The sequence below is a fragment of the Trachinotus anak genome, unplaced genomic scaffold, assembly GCF_046630095.1.
Source record: "Trachinotus anak isolate AG129_WGS33_773 ecotype Australia unplaced genomic scaffold, CSIRO_AGI_Tana_v1 ptg000028l, whole genome shotgun sequence".
Lineage (NCBI taxonomy): Eukaryota > Metazoa > Chordata > Actinopteri > Carangiformes > Carangidae > Trachinotus > Trachinotus anak.
In genome coordinates this window covers 10,514,744-10,533,077 of record NW_027273879.1, presented here as the reverse complement: position 1 = coordinate 10,533,077, position 18,334 = coordinate 10,514,744, and the positions used below count along the sequence as shown (strand labels likewise).

The 18,334-nt window shown below is 38.9% G+C and overlaps 1 protein-coding gene across 1 annotated transcript; it reads left to right on the top strand.

Moving 5' to 3' along the window:
• Positions 1-546: 546 nt before the first annotated feature.
• cabp7b (calcium binding protein 7b) lies at positions 547-17,250 on the top strand. The gene is made up of 5 exons (XM_071465525.1): positions 547-792; positions 15,861-16,004; positions 16,114-16,226; positions 16,738-16,885; positions 16,988-17,250. Exons 1-5 carry the CDS (start codon positions 684-686, stop codon positions 17,113-17,115), a joined length of 642 nt encoding a protein of 213 aa, XP_071321626.1. The 5' UTR covers positions 547-683; the 3' UTR covers positions 17,116-17,250.
• The last annotated feature ends 1,084 nt before the right edge of the window (positions 17,251-18,334 follow it).

Sequence of the window (18,334 nt, the reverse complement as noted above, 5' to 3'; positions counted from 1 at the left end):
TGTATCATCGATTCGTTTTTTGGTTTTTTTTTTTTTTTTTTTTTTTTTTTTTTTTTCTAAGACGATGCAGAAACGGGAAAGAAAAGTGAGGCTGAATACATCGGGGACAGACTGTTTGATAGAACATATCGCGTTGTAGGAATCAATAGGGAAAAGATCGATTTTTGTATTTCAATTCATTTAAAAAAAAAAAAAATCCTTTCTTATTATTTGTCAAATAGTGAAATGTAGGAGATATACGTAAATAGTTTATCTTTGGATGGAGATTTTAACATGAGCTGAACAGCATCTGAAGGATCGTTTAGCACTGCAGACAGTCTATGAAGTAAAAGTTTTTAGATGGGATTTTTATGAAATTGCATATCCCGTTTCTTACAGTAGGCTGCTACAGGCTGTGCATTGAAACCAAAGGCGATTTACACGCTGCATTATTGGGCAAACACGCTGCGCAGTGCAAGGTGGTTTCATTCATATTTTAGTGTTCTAGAAAATATCGAAAACACGACGAGGGTTGAAGTTAGCGGAGTGTGTGTGTGGGGTTTTTTGTTTTTTTTTTCCTGTGTGATTTAGCTTGAGATTTTGTTTTAAAATATCAGGGACAGAAGCAAAGGGTCTCTCTTGAAACTCCGGAGAGCCAGGCTATATGAAGATCGCGACACAGTTGTTGGTTTTCCCTCGCAGAAATGCCAGTGCGTGCTGTGACCACCAGGTTCATGTACAAGGGACTTTGCACTATTCCAGATGTCCTCTCCTACCGGACCCCTGTTAACCTGCCTGAGGATGAGGTGGAAGGTGAGTCTTGTTTGGTTGGTTGGTTGGTTGGTTGGATGAGGATTTCAAGTTAAGGTATTGTCAGAGTTGCTGCATCTGAACGCAACCAGTAAACCAGTTCAGGACCCCGGAGAGATCCTGCCGGTGTGCGCTTCTTTTCCTGAGCCACAGATCTGAGTGTGCACTGGACTGCGGGTCTGCTGTGAAAAGGTTCAGCATCACAGATATTCTACATCATGGTGAGAGTCTCAGTGTTCCACAAAAATGTGGGACAAGCTATGTGCGTTATGGTCAACGTTTCCTCTGTTTTTGCATATTGTTGCGTCTGTCATTTTTTTTTTTTTTTTTTTGTTTGTTTTTGTGTATGAATTTAAAAAAAAATCACACCATCCCCCAATAATTGTGGTAAATAGCTAATATTCCCTATGCTTTTCAATAACATACGTTTTCCAACACAGCTCAAGTTCTCCATACATCTCACATTGTCATAAAGTTGTGTGATCTTTAAACACAACCCCCTGTGTTATTAAATCCATGGCTCCTTTGAGACTTACTTGCACCTGATATCACTTTCTGTAGGTCATTTGCGATTTAGCCAGCCACAGCCGAGATGACTGACAGTTTTATAAAACAGATGAAGAATACCTCTTCAGGGAAATCTATGGCAAATAAAAAATCATGATCAAGATGTGAGATTCATTTCTGGTCTTGAATTATTTCCACCCATCTCTTTTGGGCTTGTTTGACATATTGGATTTTGTTGTTAATTAATAAGCACGACCATCTACAACACACTGTTGTACTTAGACCACATAAAAGATTCATTGGGGCATTAAAATCTCTCTTGTTGTTGTAAATGTGGTGCATTGCTGTTAAGGATGGAGGTTCTGTTTTGGCAAATGGTCCTCACAATGAAAGAGCACAGCTGGCGGTGATTTGGAACAAAGCCAGGCAGGCTACAATAAAGAGATAACTCAGATCAGATTTGATATCACAAAATCTTTTATGAGAGGGGAATTCCATTTCCCCTTGTTCTATCTGTAGGTTGCCCAGGCCCACAAGTGGCTGCCTGCCCTTGCTTTGAGCCACTCATTTGACATTGAAGTTCCACTATCTGCAATGACGGCATAAATTTAATCAAAAGGTTGGCTGTGGAAAAACAAGAATTAGAACAACAGTAAATTGACAAGGATGCTGCAGGAGAAGTTGCGCAGTCAGTGATGATACAGCTTTTCAGGTAATGGAGAAGTCGTTTTCAAACTGTAGTTTACTAATTGAGTGGCATTAAATATTCAGAGCATAGTGTGGCTGGGCGTTCAAGCGTGAAGGTATTTACCAAGGGAAGACTCACTGGGCAAATAATGCACTGCTACATTTACATGGCTTCACACCGCAGCAGCACCCAGGGTAAACACTGCTCTTCATTTTGTCACGGAGCAGCTCCACCAGCACGGATAACATGTGTTAGGAAAGAGATGTACAAGTTTCAAATTCTTCTTCTAGTTACAGATCCTTCAGCCAGACTGAGGGTTTGAAACAGCAGCCTCCCACATACTACGGGCCAACGACCCTTTACGCTACTGCTGCTCCACCTTAACACACAGTGTGGGAGCTGCAGCACTGTCTAAATGAATGTTGTTGGTCTGTGAAAAGTGCTGCAGTCCAGTGTGTCTGGATGGAAATCGCTCCCTTTTCCATAGAGGTCTGAAAAATCAACCTGTGAATGTGGTTTCATCCACAAAATCTTTAATTACTTCAGGGCAGAAGTTCCCTCATTGCTCAACTCATGTAATTACTCTCCCTAATCATATTTATGATAATAGTTTTTTTCCTTGCAAGGTATGTATATATATACTCCCCGTGTAATCTGAAAAGTTTAAAATCATCTGAGAAATAGATTATGAATAAATCACTGAGCTGCAATATATTATACTTTGGAAAATTGCTATAAAAACAGCACTAGGAAAAAAAAGCACCGTAATGGAGGGTATTGTTTTTGAGCATTCAGATTTAAAAACCCAAAGCCCAGAGACAGTGTAGATCACATCAGGAGCCTGGAAGAACAAAACCCCAAACCCAATACAAACCCAGCAAAAGAAAAAAAGAGGGATTTTGTGAGGGATTAGTGTTATTCCATCAACATATTGTGGTAATTATAACTCACAACAAAAAGAATCAGAATCTGCCTAATTTCCTACATAAACAGATTCACTGAGCCTCACATCTATACCTGAAATAAACCCATTAATATTGCACAAATGCATCAATAGTAAATGAATGTAATTTAAAAAATTTGTATCAGTAAAAACAAACATGAGTTATGAGATTAAGTCCAATTTCTCTTGGTGACATTGTTGCAGAGACATGCTGACTACCGTTTTTGGAGTAAAAACAAACACATCACACAAGGACAAAAGGACCTTGTATCCTGTGCAAAGAGACAGTGCTTGGACACTACATGAGAAATCTTGGCATGGATAAAGAAATTAAAGTGTTTAGTTTAGTTTCAGCTTCAGCTGGAATTGTAGATGACCCACAGAGAAATGTCTATTGCACCAGTGAACCAGCAGAAAGTTACGCACAGTAAGAACAGATACTCAAAACACATTTTCTTAGTGACAACGCCCAGCTCTTAATGTGTGCAAGTCAAAGCACAGTCGCCGCTAAGGCAGGAGCTAAAAGTGTCATTCGGTCTGTGATTGGTAAATATGATGGAACAGAAAGATACGATAGTCATATAAACACAAGCCTTCAAGCAGCTGTTAGAACTCTATCTGTAATTTATCTTGTATTTATAGTAGGGCTGTCAGCATTAATGCGTTAATTGCGATGAGATTAAGGACTAAGCATAACACATTTTTTTTTCGTGTTAACTGCGTGCTGCCAAAGATTCTTTATTTTACACCGTCACTGCTGCTGTTACCAAAGATTCTAGAGCACTACATTCTAGGATCTTTGGCTGCTACTATTTTGACCCTTTGATGCACCCTTACTTGTTGTCAAGCTCCCACGGACACTTCCTACAAAGATTTTACATGGAGCAAGATACTTCATGACAAGTCATGTCTATGGGAGCAAAAGGGGAACAGTTCCGGTCTGCATAAAGGAGCGTGTCAGGAGACCTAAAGTGTTTAAATCCAATGCCTCAATTGTCTTTGGTGAAGATTGAATGAGTTGGAAAATGAAAATATAACTTACCCAGAGCTCGTCTACAGATGAATAAATTATCAGACATCTTCATAATTACATGTCAGACATGCTAATGTTAGCTTCTAGTTCAGACAGACTCACGGCTATGTGTTGTCAAGCAAGAGAAGACAGTTCCAAAATCCAAAATAACTGAATTTTAATCATGTGATAAAACATGCAATTAATCATGATTAACTTTTGATATTCAGTGATTAATCGCAATTAAGAAAAAAATAATCATTTGACAGCCCTAATTTATAGAAATGCAACTTCCTAATTTCCAAACTTGACCTCAATGCAAAACAACCGCCAGCCTTCCTGAGACCATTAACTATATCATCAGGTCCTTTGATGTTTAAGCAGCCAGTGACCACTTTGGTTCCAGGGTTGAAGCCCATGCAGAAGAGCATTGAACTGTAGTTTCCTGAATGGCCACTAGATGCTGTTTCAGTAACACTTGACTGCATTCAACTAACTGCTGCTTTCTTTATTGCAGAACACAACATTTTCAGTAACACTCAAATAGTTTTGCGAGTAGCATCATTCAAATGCAATAACAAATCACTTAACAGATTTCTTTTTAAATTTGTCAATTCATTGAATGATTATTAATTAATAAATAAATCATCTTTGTCACAATCTTTGAAATCCTGCCATCTCAAGGCCTTTAATCTGACATTTTATTCGGGTTACAATTAGTTCTGCAATAATAACTATTTTGACAATATGATCCAAATGGGAAAAATGAACGAGAACAATCCCATAAATCCCATTAAATCTCAGTGTGGGACACATTGCATGTGATGCATTTCAAATCTAAGAAATTCTGTTGATGGTGCAAAAAACCTCCTAGTACAATGAACAAGATATTTGCAGGGGTAACAGTGATGAGGATTACAGATGCTTGCACTGAATAGAGAAGACATTGTTTATACTGGGTGAGCTTTAGGGAGGCTGATTAAGTACTCATGGCTCTTAATGGATCTGCTTCCAGGGAATGACTTTTGAACAGATGGTTTCTCTAGGTGGGCAGGGTCAGTGGCAAGGCTTCCTGCCCTTTTCTTTGCCCTTCTGTCGTGCAGATGTCATAAACACTGATATGTATTCAAACCATTAGTACTATAAAAGCAATTGTTCACCAATTCTGTCTTATATAGCTGAACTTTATATATCGCTCATCCAACATCTGATTAGTTTAAGTTGTAATTATACAATCTTTCAAATTGTTAACCTTGGGCATTGGGTTGTGTCGGGAGTCTCTCTGCGTATCTGTGGAAGGAAAAGACCTTTAATGCATCGCAAATTACACCTGCACTTACGCTACTTCAGCCACTCAGACTGTTTATGTCAGTGACATAACAGCAATCATCATATTATTCATTTTCCTCAACACATCCATTAAACATTTACGTGTGTATTCAGCCTGTGTGAAAGAGTTACACTCACTGAACATCATTTTTTAAATGTGTCTGTGTACCTAATGTTGTTCCAAGTGTCTTCCTGTTTAATGAGCACAATATTAAAAACCACCATCCAGAGCCAAGTTCTGCCCATTATGCATGAACGACTGGGATAACTGAAAACACCCATGTTACTAACATAGATTATATTATTTATTTATTTATTTATCAAGTTTTAAAAAGAGGATCTTACCTTGCTAACTTCGCCATTACAAATTTGAAGCAGATCCCATAACTTAGGTTAACTGGCAGACACTTTAACTGCACACATGTTGACATAGATAAGAGTCTCGTTTTATGGCTGAGCAGTCATGACTTCCTGGCAGTTACACTCTTGGAGGTCTCTGCGAGCTTGTATCACTCCCCCGGTGAATCCCTGACAGAGGATGTGAACAGTATTTATAGATCGCAGCCAGCAGGAGAATCCCCCAGACATCAGGCATTGTAGTGGAGTGTAGACCGTCTTCCACTTTGTATGCAAAGCCGCCCCCTTTTGTGCTTACAAATGGAGTGGTTTTTTGCAGCAATATTGTAAACAGACAAGTGTGAGTGTACTGTATGTGTGTGTGACTGTATTACAGCTGTCAGGCACCTATAACTGTAAATCTGCTGCACAGAAACAGAGTAATATTTGTCAGGCCAGATTTACGATGGTTGGAGATGCTCTCTGTACTCTGAAAGATATTGGATGTGTCATTCTTTTCCAGTTGACTTCGGTAAATATAAACAGTGGACATGTGTGTTCATCTTTCCAAACCAAAAACAGTGAGGTTGGAAAACAACAGACAAGACGTTTGAGGCTCCATTATCTTTGCTGTTTGTTTAATGTGACTTTCTCTGTGGTCAAAGACAAATGTCTGGTCAGTACTGTTGTATTCATCCAGAAAGATTCACAGTTTCAAACAACATCATTTAACATTATTACAAAATGTTAATTATGAGACTGTGCCCTTACTCTCCCCTCCCCTGTCCATTGACAACAGCCATATTTGATCATCATCCCCAGTTGGAAAACATTTAAACACAAAGCAAATGTTAACTGATGAAAACTCAACTGGTCAATGGATGAAAATGTAAAATCAATGCAACTATGATCCCTATGAAGGTGAGAAGACCTAAGGGTATGATGAATATAGTAAACTGCAGGGTCCAAATATCAAAATCTGAAGGGTCTGCCTTGACCTAATCTAATAACCAACCACACTTCCACCTCATTGGAGGAGAATTGGACATATTCTCAAAAGAAAATATCAGTTAACATTGTCAAAAACAGCAGTTTAATCAGTCTGTTTGTTTTTAACTTTACCATTATGTTATCATGAAAATCCTAAGAAAACTGGGCAGGAAAAGCAGCTTCATTATGGGACATAAAGGTTACAGTTGAATATAATTAAACAACACAAAGCCAGACAAAACATCAAATGAAAAAAACAAGAGACAATTAATCTAACAAAGAGATTAGCTGAAGTCAAGTCTGTGCTGTGTATATGAGCAACACATCCTTTGATTAAGTCCTGCAAAACAGCAGCGACTGCGCATAAAGTCAAACTCTAATCCCAAAAAGATCATGTCAGGTAATTTCAATTCAGCCTGTGAAGAGCTGCAGGTAGTGGGAGTATTTCACCTTCTTTTTGACAGGAGGAGTTTTAGCTGCAGGGCTTGTGTAGCACGTCTTCACAGTCTCTAGTGGCTATGTGTGTTTGTGTGAATGTAATAACTGTAAATCTGCTGCGGCAAAAAAAAAAAAAAGAGAAAAAAAAATGTAAATGTGTGGCACTTGTGATGATGGGTTGATTTACGATTTTCAGCCTGTGTGTGCATGACAGAGAGGGTGCTATTATAAGACTCAACATGGAGAATAAAGTATCACATCGTGTCACATCGTGGCTCGTTTCATCTTCTTTTTGACTCAATTCATTTCATATATTAACGACATGTAAACTCTGTCAGCCTGAGTGTATCAAGTTTAACCACTGACACCTTGACATTTTTGTATTTTGCGAAAGCCTTTTGTGTGTTAGTGTGTGTGTGTGTGTGTATATGTGTGTGTGTGTGTGTGTGTGTGTGTGTGTGTGCAGATTCAGTCAGGGTGTGTATGTATGAAATATTCAATACAATATTTAAACAGCACTTTGTCACCGGGTAGGAGAGTAGAGCACCTGGAGCTTCAAGCAAGTCAGAATTGAACCTGTAATTTTACCTAATTACAAAGCTAGCAGGCTACGAACCTACAAATCCCACTGACGATAGATTTGTTTATATACATGTATTTTTTGGGTTTTTTACTGAGCCAGAAACATCAGCTATTTTTTTTTTTTTTTTTTTGCCTCTGTGCACTTTGCAGTTGCTGCACAATTTAGTGGTATTTCCACTCAGCCCTCAGTATAATTATTTATTTGTAAATTTGCATTATTTTGACAGTATTTCTATGACCTATTTTTGAAAAGAGAGCCTTAATGGAGCTCTCTCAGCTGTGCAGTGTTTTTATTTTTGTTGCCTCTGGTAAATATGATTCACATTTTTTACTCCTTTTATTATCAGAGAGAAGAAGGATGGCATGGGTGTCATTATATCATTACTGATCAAACCACATGGGAGGGGCTCTTACTTAATGAAAAGAGCCTTTATCTTCCGGTGAATATTTTTATCCTCTAAACATTTTTTCTGCAACTACCTCAATAAATGGCCTTTAGACAAGAAAATGATGTTCTTGTATATAAGGTGCAGAATCCCACTTTTTTTTTTTTTTTTTTTTTTTTTTTTTGCTGTTGGGTTGCTCATGTCAATATGTGACACTCTTTGTTCATTTCCTGTATCCGGAGCCTTTATTTACGTCACTTCATTTCAGTAACTGGCACAAAAGATTCTGTTTGATCCTGAGCAGCCTGACCAGTGCAGTTAGTGGGAGGACCTGAGTCTCCCTTTATCCAACACAAGTTAAGATATTGAGTTTCTCAATGTGACGGGTCGACCTGCTGGATAGAAGAAAGAAATTACCTGGATTAGAAAAAACTGAATTTCACATCCGATATGAGCTTTAACAATGTGGTGACTATTTTCAGACAAAACCTATTGTGGGTAACTTTGGAGACTGAAGACTGCAAGTTGTTAGGCTGTTACTCTATTCTCTTTCTCTTCAGTTCCCCTGGAGTGAAGAGACCTCTTTATCTACCTCCTGCTGTATTAGCTCTATTACTGTTTCCTGTGCAATGTCGTGATCGTTACTGAAGGTGAAAAGTGGTTTTGCAGTAAACTGGATGAGCACAGTGGGGAGCCCTCAGTGGTTGGGCATGGTGGGTGCCTTTCCTCAAGGATATATACAGTGATTAAACAGTAAGTATGATTTTGGAAAGAAGTGGCCGATCAACACGATACACTCTCTGCCGTCTTGAAACAAGCCCTCACAGCTTGAGAGCTAATGGAAAGGACACAATGTGTCTTCAAACAGGGTTTCTCACACTAATGTCGCAAGAGGTGTGTTTACAAAGTCATTTTAAGGCATGATAAATAAGATGCTACAGTGCTCACACAGTGAAGTACACGTTTCAGTTAACAGTTAAGTCTCACGCTCACAGACTTCACAGTTAATTTACGCTGAGAATTTTTGCTTTGCATCGATCGCATGTGTTGTAGCCTCTTGAATTGTAACTTTGCCTCATTATCAAAAACAAAAAAGAAGATAAAACATTGTGAAAATCGCTGCTGTTGTTGATTTTAGTCAAAGCAGGGATGTCTGGTTAGCTTCTTTTTAAACACAAATGCCATGTTAAGGATATAAAGGTAATGCACAACAGTGTCATCTCTCTTTAAAGGCCATGTTGGTGTTGTGCATTCTTCTTCTTGCTCAAGGTCATTATTTGGGGTTTCCCCAGTTCTTTAGAAGAGAGTGCTTCAGTGGCCTTTCTGCCACTGCCAGTGGCACTGAAACTTTGCAGCAGTGGGCTTCTTGGCACCAGCCTTCATCATGGACCATTTTCATGGTCATTTTTAGCTGCACCAACAACCAGCATGACTCACTCTGTGGGTCGGTCAGAAAGGTCAGTGGGATCTGTTAGTCCTCGTGTTCTGTTTTGGCTCACTTGGAAGGTCAGCAGACTTTTAAGTCCTGGGTTCAGATCTCAGGGTTGGCAAAAAATGACTCTTTGATGTCTGGGACAAATCAGTTCCAGCGTATTACAAACTGTATACAGGCTCCTAAATGTATATTTCCTCACAGGAGCGGGCTGAGGATGAGGTAACACCTGATTTACTAAGATGATAAATAAAGGACTGAGGTGAAAATCGAACAGTAGGTCAAATAACAAACAGCTCCTCATTGAAGGATAGATAAACATCAACAATCCTGTTTGCTCTCCAGGAACCAATTACCATTATGATTCTGTTGGCAGCTGTTGGTCTAACCTGCCATGAATTTGTCAGTCAATATTTTATTTTGTTCTTCCACTGTAACATTTGATGAATTGGTCCTATCACTTTTGTTGCAGTAAGCTCCAGAGGCTGTTCGGTGTAATATCATTCTCTGTGATTCAAGTCACCTGTTGTTATAGAGGATACCCCACCACCATGAATAGAAAGAGTGGTGGCCAAACTAACAAACACGTCACCAAAACCAAAGATAATCTTGTGCAACAAAGTAAAAAGCAACAAAACAGAGATATTTTCCTGTAGCACCTGTTTCCAGGATATTATGTCTCCATGATATTATGAGAAATAAAAGACTTTATTCACTGGTTTGCAGAAAGGTAGCCGCACTCACGACTCAATGCACATTTGTTTGGACCATCCATAAACCAATATTCAATAAACACTGCTGTCAACCCCCGATTTGTATCTGATATTTGGATATCCATGTCAATAACCTTTCTAACACTCATACCAAATAATTCTGTTCCGTCTAGTACAGCATATTTGTCACTGTGGACACACCCATGACCATGTTTTTATCCTTGACTTGACTCTGAACACTGATGACGTATCTTGTTTGACTCAGTGTTACAGTCAGTGCCATTACCTCATCTTTTATGACCAATGTGCCACAATGTTTCAGACACTAATAATATTTTACAGCACAGTGTTGTCACTGACTTGACCATTGACTTATTTCACAACAATATTGATGATTTGGTTAAAAGTATTAAACAAGTTAGTACTTCAGTAAGTGCTGTGAAATTGTTCTCCTCCTGCTGGCTACTGCAGAATTAACACTAAAAAGTCCTGTCATACAGACCATGATAGCTTGCTGCTGTGAGGGGAACGGTGAAAGTTGTTTTTTTCTTTTAAAGGTTACTCAGTTTCTCTTATCAAGGACTGATTGTAGAACAAAAGCTGAGTTTCTTTAATATTTCCAGAAGCATTTAAAACCTCACTTTTATCAGTTAGTTTTTCACAACAGTGGTGGGTGTTCTGTAGTGTACGTGTGTTGTCTTTGAACCTATGTTTGTATTAATGTCTGATTGCATCTGTTTCATACTTACATGCAATATGATTTGTTATCATCCATTTCATAATGCTGTGTTTGAAATAATTTACTGATACTCACTGTGACTTACAGGGGTATTGCCAGATAATACTAGTAGTAATAATAATCATACTTTTTTGGGGTTTATAATGAGTGGTATGTGTTGAGTCTGTGTCAGAAATGTATTTGAAGGTTGTATTGTGTTGCACCATATGGTGTTCAGATTATGCATCTACCCTCTGCATTCCAGTGAATTTCAAAATATGGGCCCAAATCTTAAAACAGAAGAGAAGAGAGGAGAGGTGAAGTAGTAGTTTGTGTCCCTGTTGGGGTTGCATGGGTACATCTTTTAAATATTCACTCTTCATGGTGTGAAACAATCAGTAGTCCGGCCACTTCTCAGCTGGCTCTGTGAATTCATTATTTGTCCCTGGCACCAGAGGTCGTGACATTGAATCTGGGGGGGTGCTGAAGGAAGATAACAAAACTCAAAGCAGTGCTGCTGGCTGTAATTTAGACAAATATGTTGTGTCTGATATCGCATGGTATGGTTCAGACGGTGTTGCTTGTTCAGAGGGACCTCAATTTATGCACCTCACCAGTTTCTTCTATTTTCACTTTTACTTTCACTTTTAAACTGTGGTGTCTCACTCCGTGTATACAAGATGGATGGCCAGTGCCTGTCCACTTGCGGGCTCGCAGGCAAACTACAGATGGTGCCTACCCAATCACATACTTGCATGCAAATTCGTTTTTCCATCGTAGAAGCACATGGTATAATCACATGCTTTCAATGCATATGAAGTTCAAATTAAATTCATACAAGCTCTTTTGTTTACCCGCGGTATTCAAGTAAACATATTAATGAAGACAGAGATAAGTGTGCTCATAACTGAGCCATTCAGCAGAGGGAGGAATGGGTGGTTCTGTTACTGTTTATTCTTTTAATTGCAGTGTTCATTTAGTTTGGTTTTCTCAACATTTTTCCCTCTCTGCTTCCAGTATAACAGATTGGCATTGCTCATGTATTGAATTATATATTATCACAGTGGTGTATAAGTGATCAGTTGCCTGTCTCGTTTTGGCTAACATACACTTATACACTTTACCTAACATTTTATATAACACGTGACGGCTGAGCAAGCAGGATCTACATCAAAAAGAACCACTGAAGTCCTGCCTTTGATGTGCAACTGCTCTTTTTATCACTTCAAACAGAATGCTGTGATTCAGGGTGAGGACAGGAGCCAAATGGCAATGTTTATGGATTATTCACCAAAAGTTGTTGTTAATTATGAACACATGAAACTGCTCACTGCAGTCTGTCACAACCAAATGTGTTATGGGCAATGGCGATATGTATTGAATCTGAAGGTGCCTATTAGTAATATATATAGCAAACAAGGAATTTACCCCACACGATATTAGCAGAGAAACATTTTATAATATTATAGGCCAGGTAATGTCATACATGTACACTACCATTTGATAATTTCTAAACTGTCCTTCCTTTGTGTTAAAATAAACCTGAAACATCATAGAATGAATCTAAATTTAAACTGGTATGCACACTTTCTATTTATTCTTTTTATCTATTTTAATGGAACTCAGGAAAAGGCAACATCACTAGCACTGAATTGCACATTGTATGATGCACTTACATACCGTCCAAAAGTCTGAAGTCTCCAAAAGTGGTGTCAGATTTTGGACCCTACTGTATATTCTGTCCAGACAGCAATTATTTGGACAGTTACACATTTTGTGTTCTTCAGGGCTCTGGGCTTCAGCACATTAAATTTGAAATAAAAATAATTGATACTGTGTTTAAGCGTCATAGCCCAGCTTTAGTTTGAGTGGGTTTTACGTCAAAGCACTGTTGTAATCACCAGCAGGTGTTCACAGGTGCACACGTCACCAGATATTTTGTTAATGAACTTTGCCCTGCAGTTTTCACAGCCAGTATATTTGCACTGTCAGCACCCAATCACTAAAGAAGAGGGGCAGACCACACTAATCAAGCACCGATCTCCTTTGCTTTTTGTTCATTTAAAGAAAATCCCAAGGATGCACTTTGCATGCACTTTGGTTCATTCATATTTGTTGCCTGCAGTTACTGTATCATCCCTAAGGAGGGCATGAACATGGGCTTAAAAAAACTATGTGGGTGATATAGCCCCTGTAATGGTGCTGTAATAGTATCCAAGGTTTAGGGGTTCAAAGGTAACTGGAGATGTATATATGAACTGAAAAAATGACATCATATTTGATATTTTGTGGAGTATCCTTTGCATTCACTGACTGCCTGAAATCTTTCAACCACAGACATGACAAGATGCTTCTGTCTCTCGGGATTCTCTCCCAGGTCTTCACTATAGCCACCTTAAGCTGCTGTTTGTTTTGAGGTCTCTCTGCCTTTGGTCAGGTCTTCACCAAGTGGAATACAGCTCAGTGGGACTGAGGTCAGATGACTGACTCAGCCAGTCAAAGATATTGAGCCTCTTCACCCTGAAAAGCTCTTTGGTTGCTTTGGCTGTATGCTTAAGATCACCGTCCCGCTGAGTGATAAAATGTCATTCAGCAAGTTTTGATTCATTTGACTGAATCTGAGCACAGAACACTCCTGTGTCCTTCTGCATTCATCCTGTTGTTTCTCTCAAGCAGTGAAATCATTAATGAATGCCAGTGTACCTCTATACATGCCTGAGTCATAACCAACACCATGTTTGATAGATGAGGTGGTGGCTTTGAGCTGCTCCTTTTTTCCTTCCACACTTTCCTCTTTCCATCATTTTGATACAGATTGATTTTTCTTTCACCATTTCATAGAACTTCCTTCCTCAACTCGACAGGTTTCTTTTTGAACAGTTTTGCATACTTCAACCTGGTTTTTATGTTTTTGAGACTTACCAGGGGTTTCCATCTTGTGGTGAATCCTCTGAGGTTATAAAGTCTTCCCTTGATCACTGACAAGGAAACATGTTCACCTATGTCCTATAGAGCAGTCTTGACTTGCTATGCAGTCATATAGGGTTTATTATTTACCATGCAAATGATTTTCCAGTCATCGACAAGACTTGTGCCCCTCAGTCTAGCATGTCATTTGCTATTTTCTAGTTTTCCTGTGAGCACCTCCTTGTTAGTGTACCCACATGTTGATTTCGAATAGAGTTTTGCTTTTATTTATTTTTATTTTTTATCTTCCTCACTTGCATGGTTGCCTCTTCCAACTTCATGTTGACAGACTCCACCCAAACCTAAATGGCACCTCTCAACTCTCAAAAGCTCTGAGCTAAATGTGAGCTCTTCTGTGCACAAACTAATATTAAAATGACACACAGCTGCCAAAGAAACATTTAGTCGTCAGGTGTCCAATTACTTTTTAAACTTCGTAGTTTGTGTATTATGTGCGGAAAGGGTTATATCTCCTACACAATTATTTAAATATTGATGTAAACCTATTCAAATTAAAGCTGAGACTTGGCACTATTATATTGTATCCATCATTTCATTTTATTTCAAATTGAATGTGCTGAAGCCTGAGGAACAAAAACTGTGTAACTGTCCAAACACTTCAGCCCACTACAGTCCACAATCTGGACTGTATATAATAGATTCTCTCTCCATGGTACTGAAGCGTTCAACTCTGACTCTCTCCATGGTGCTGAAAAATGAAGCTCCAGTCTCTCTATCTCTCTCCATGGTTCTGAAACATTCAACTACAGTCACCCAAATCTCTTTGCATGGTGCCAAAGAATTCAACCACAGTGTCTGGAATCACTCCCTATTTATAATGCAGTGTACTATATACCTACTGTGCACCATTTTATTTGAGAGGCTAAATTCTGGGTATAAAATGTATGCATTGTAGAATGCCCTCAACGTTTCCCTCAGCAGACTGAAAAAGTAGTGCCCATGGCATCTAGACTACAATTCAATGTATCACATTTAAGCAGATCCAAAAATTACACTTGTGAGACACTAAACCTGTTAGTGATGATTCAAAGCGATGGTGATTTGAAGTCTCACTTTGGTGCACATTACAGCGCAGACTGCAGACTGCTTATTATGTATGAAGTAGTGTATGAGTGAACAAGAGAGTGATTTCAGACGCAGCCTCTGTCTCTATTCATGGTGCAGAAACATTCAACAGCGGGTCTCTGTCTCTGTTCATGGTGCTGAAACACTGCAATAGAACTGTTACTCCTCCTGTGGGCACCCATTAGTGGAGGCCAGTGTATGAACACACAATGAATGACAATATCATGAAACAAAATTGTAATTATATAAAATAAGTCTTTATACAAGGTAAGCTATAATTGTTGGAAAATTCTGTACCTAAACATTTAAAATGTCCTTACAGTGTTATAAAACATGTATTGAGTGTTTCTATACTGCCCATAAATTCTAAATAAGGGGACTTAAAGTAAAGTGTTATGATTCCAGACTTCCGTCTCCATGTTGTGTATCAGGATTTTGCTATGCAGATAATGCTGGTATCAAATCAATATTGGTTTGGGTCTTTTAAAACTAGAAAATACAAAATATCACCAGACTTATCCATCAATGACTTTTTCAGACTTTTTAATAGGACTCTTTGTGCCTCTACAATATTTGTAACAAGAAAAGTAGTTTTAAGCTGCTCTCAGTCCATCAATTTTCACTCTTCAAACAGAGAATATATCAAAAATATTCAGCATTGCTTCGCTTTTCTCACAAAAAAAAAAAAAAAGAAAACATCTAAGAAACAGGGATTATATTTTTGGAGCTATGAGCCAGAGTAACTGTCTGGAATACTAAACACATTTATAAGCCTTAAACTCTCACTATAAACACTGCATACACACACATATTTCAAATCAACATGTTCAGCTGAGCCAGCTGTTGCTCAGTGTGACAGCAAAAGTGATAAATCTGTATCTAACATGCTTGTTGCTCCTTCTTCTCCACTCTTAACTCAGTAATTGCTCTCCTCCTTCCAACAGAGATTCGTGAGGCTTTCAAAGTATTTGACCGAGATGGGAATGGCTTTATCTCAAAGCAGGAGCTGGGGATGGCCATGCGCTCACTGGGCTACATGCCCAATGAGGTGGAGCTGGAGGTCATCATCCAAAGACTTGACATGGATGGTATGTTTCTCTCTCTTTCTCTGGGTCAAAAAGTTCACGAGTGCACAGGCTGCTGCATATAATCCAGCACATGAGCTATGAAGTGATGAATGTTTGTCTGTTTCATCAGGTGATGGTCAGGTCGGCTTTGAAGAATTTGTCACATTGCTTGGTCCTAAACTCTCTGCTGCTGGAATGCCTGATAAGTTCAATGGAGCAGACTTTGATTCTGTGTTTTGGAAGGTATATGTTGTCATCCGTATCATCAATCAAATCTAATCAAGTCTCCACCTTCTCCTCAATCAGTGTTTAATCCATTCTCTCTCTTCTTTTGTAAGTGTTCCTGAGGGGTTTTCTGTTGTTTTTGATATAGAGCCAACTGTTTAAATTAAAATGACAAAGCAAAAAAAAAAAAAAAAATGACCGAAGCAAAGCATTATTATCACCTTATGCATTTATACCAAGTTGCTTCTCTGACTTTCGATGGAGCACACCACGCTAATGATTACGTCACATGCAGTAACTCCATGCCTTGCATTTAGTTGCGTTATCAAATAATTTATTTCACAGTCTGATTTTAATGAAAATGCATGCTGAATGCTTTCACTCTCTAACTAGCATACATGGCCAGGAGGGACCAAGTAGAACCAATATTTACTGCTGACCTGCAGCTTATGTGCGTCACTGAGGGGCGTTGAGACTAAAGTTTTTCCTCTGCTAATTAGACCTTACTTGGTGTTTTCTGTCTTCCCAGTGCGACATGCAGAAACTGACTGTGGATGAGCTCAAGAGACTGCTTTACGATACCTTCCGTGACCACCTCACTATGAAGGACATTGAGAACATCATCATGACTGAGGAGAGCCACCTGAACAGTCCAGAGTCCCATGTGGACATCGACAGTATGTCTCATTAAGATATTTCATCTCACACATTGTCATTCAGATATTAATCTCTTTTAAGACTCTCAGATGTGCTAATGTGTTTTCTAAATTTTTCCACAGCAAGCCCAACACAACAGGAAAAACACACATGTGTGCGAAAAAGCCTGATTTGTGCCTTCGCCATTGCATTCATCATCAGTGTTATGCTCATTGCAGCAAATCAAATGCTCCGCAGAGGAATGAAGTAAATACATGTTTCCATCTGATTACAGCAAGATTTAAGAATCCGAGAACCCAAATACTTTACTGCTTTTTTTGGTTTTATTCAATGTTTTCAACAACCACAATGATGCGATCACAGCTTCTCTCTGCAATGGAGGAATTGATGTCATGCAGTGGTACTGTATGACCACTAACCACAGCATACCATGGTAAAACAGAAAGAATGAACGAAAGGCATTCAAGGGCTGATTAGTACCCTAAAACAGTAGTATCTCTGATTCAAATTTCTGATGTTTTCTACTAAGTTAGATAGGAAATCAGACTGCAGAAGACTTCAGTATTTCAGTGTGCAGTATGTGCTGTAGTGGTAGCTGTGCTGTGTCTAATATAGCAAAACAATCAATGTTGTTGATGAGAACTCTGCCATTTGGAATGTACCCAATGATAGTATCGATGATAGTAATAAAGCAATACAAAAGTGCTGATGGGCTACATATTACATCGTTGCTACATAGTTTCACTCACTAAAAACATCAGGACAAATGACTGTGCACGGCAGGATGTGTCTCTTTTAAGTGTCTGTTTATTTTTGTGTGCCAAGACTTCCAGTCCAGAAGCACAACTCACATCCAGTCTAACAGATTTTGCCAGAGCGGCACCATCTGTGATCTAAATCTTTCCAAAGAAGTAATTCAAAACTCAAAATTGGACTACTTATAAACACTTAATGAACTCTTGATTTACAAACCCCCCTCCCCCCCAAGGTTGTACAAATCTGTCACAGTACATTGACAACTTTTTAGCCATGCCAGAGGAAAAGCATCACCATGAGGATAGGTGACATATCATGAGAACTATTGGATGTAATGTAGTGACATGTGGCACATACGTTCATACTCCCCTCAGGATGAACTTTGTTGATCCTTCACCATCACTTTGTGACAAGATATCTGTGCAACCAATAACATTCCTGTGTCTGTAGTTTGTGTTTAGTGCTAAGCAGCATATGTTAGCATGCTATTGCACAAGTCTACGTTGGTGAACATGGTAAACATTGTACCTGCTAAACACCGGCATGTTAGCATTGACAGTGTAAACATGTTGCCATGCTAGTATTAGCATGCCAGCAAATCACTGCTATGCTCCAGTACAGACCCACAGAGTTAGTAGCATGTCTGTATACTCAGATAAAATACTGTGGAGTTGTATACAGCTTTAGGACTAACACACAGGGGGTGTCATGGA

Coding starts and splice junctions, on each gene's coding strand:
- cabp7b (XM_071465525.1), top strand. CDS start 684: ATGCCAGTGCGTGCTGTGACCACCAGGTTCATGTACAAGGGACTTTGC. Junction 16,005..16,113: donor CCAAAGACTTGACATGGATG/GTATGTTTCTCT, acceptor CTGTTTCATCAG/GTGATGGTCAGGTCGGCTTT. Junction 16,886..16,987: donor GTCCCATGTGGACATCGACA/GTATGTCTCATT, acceptor ATTTTTCCACAG/CAAGCCCAACACAACAGGAA.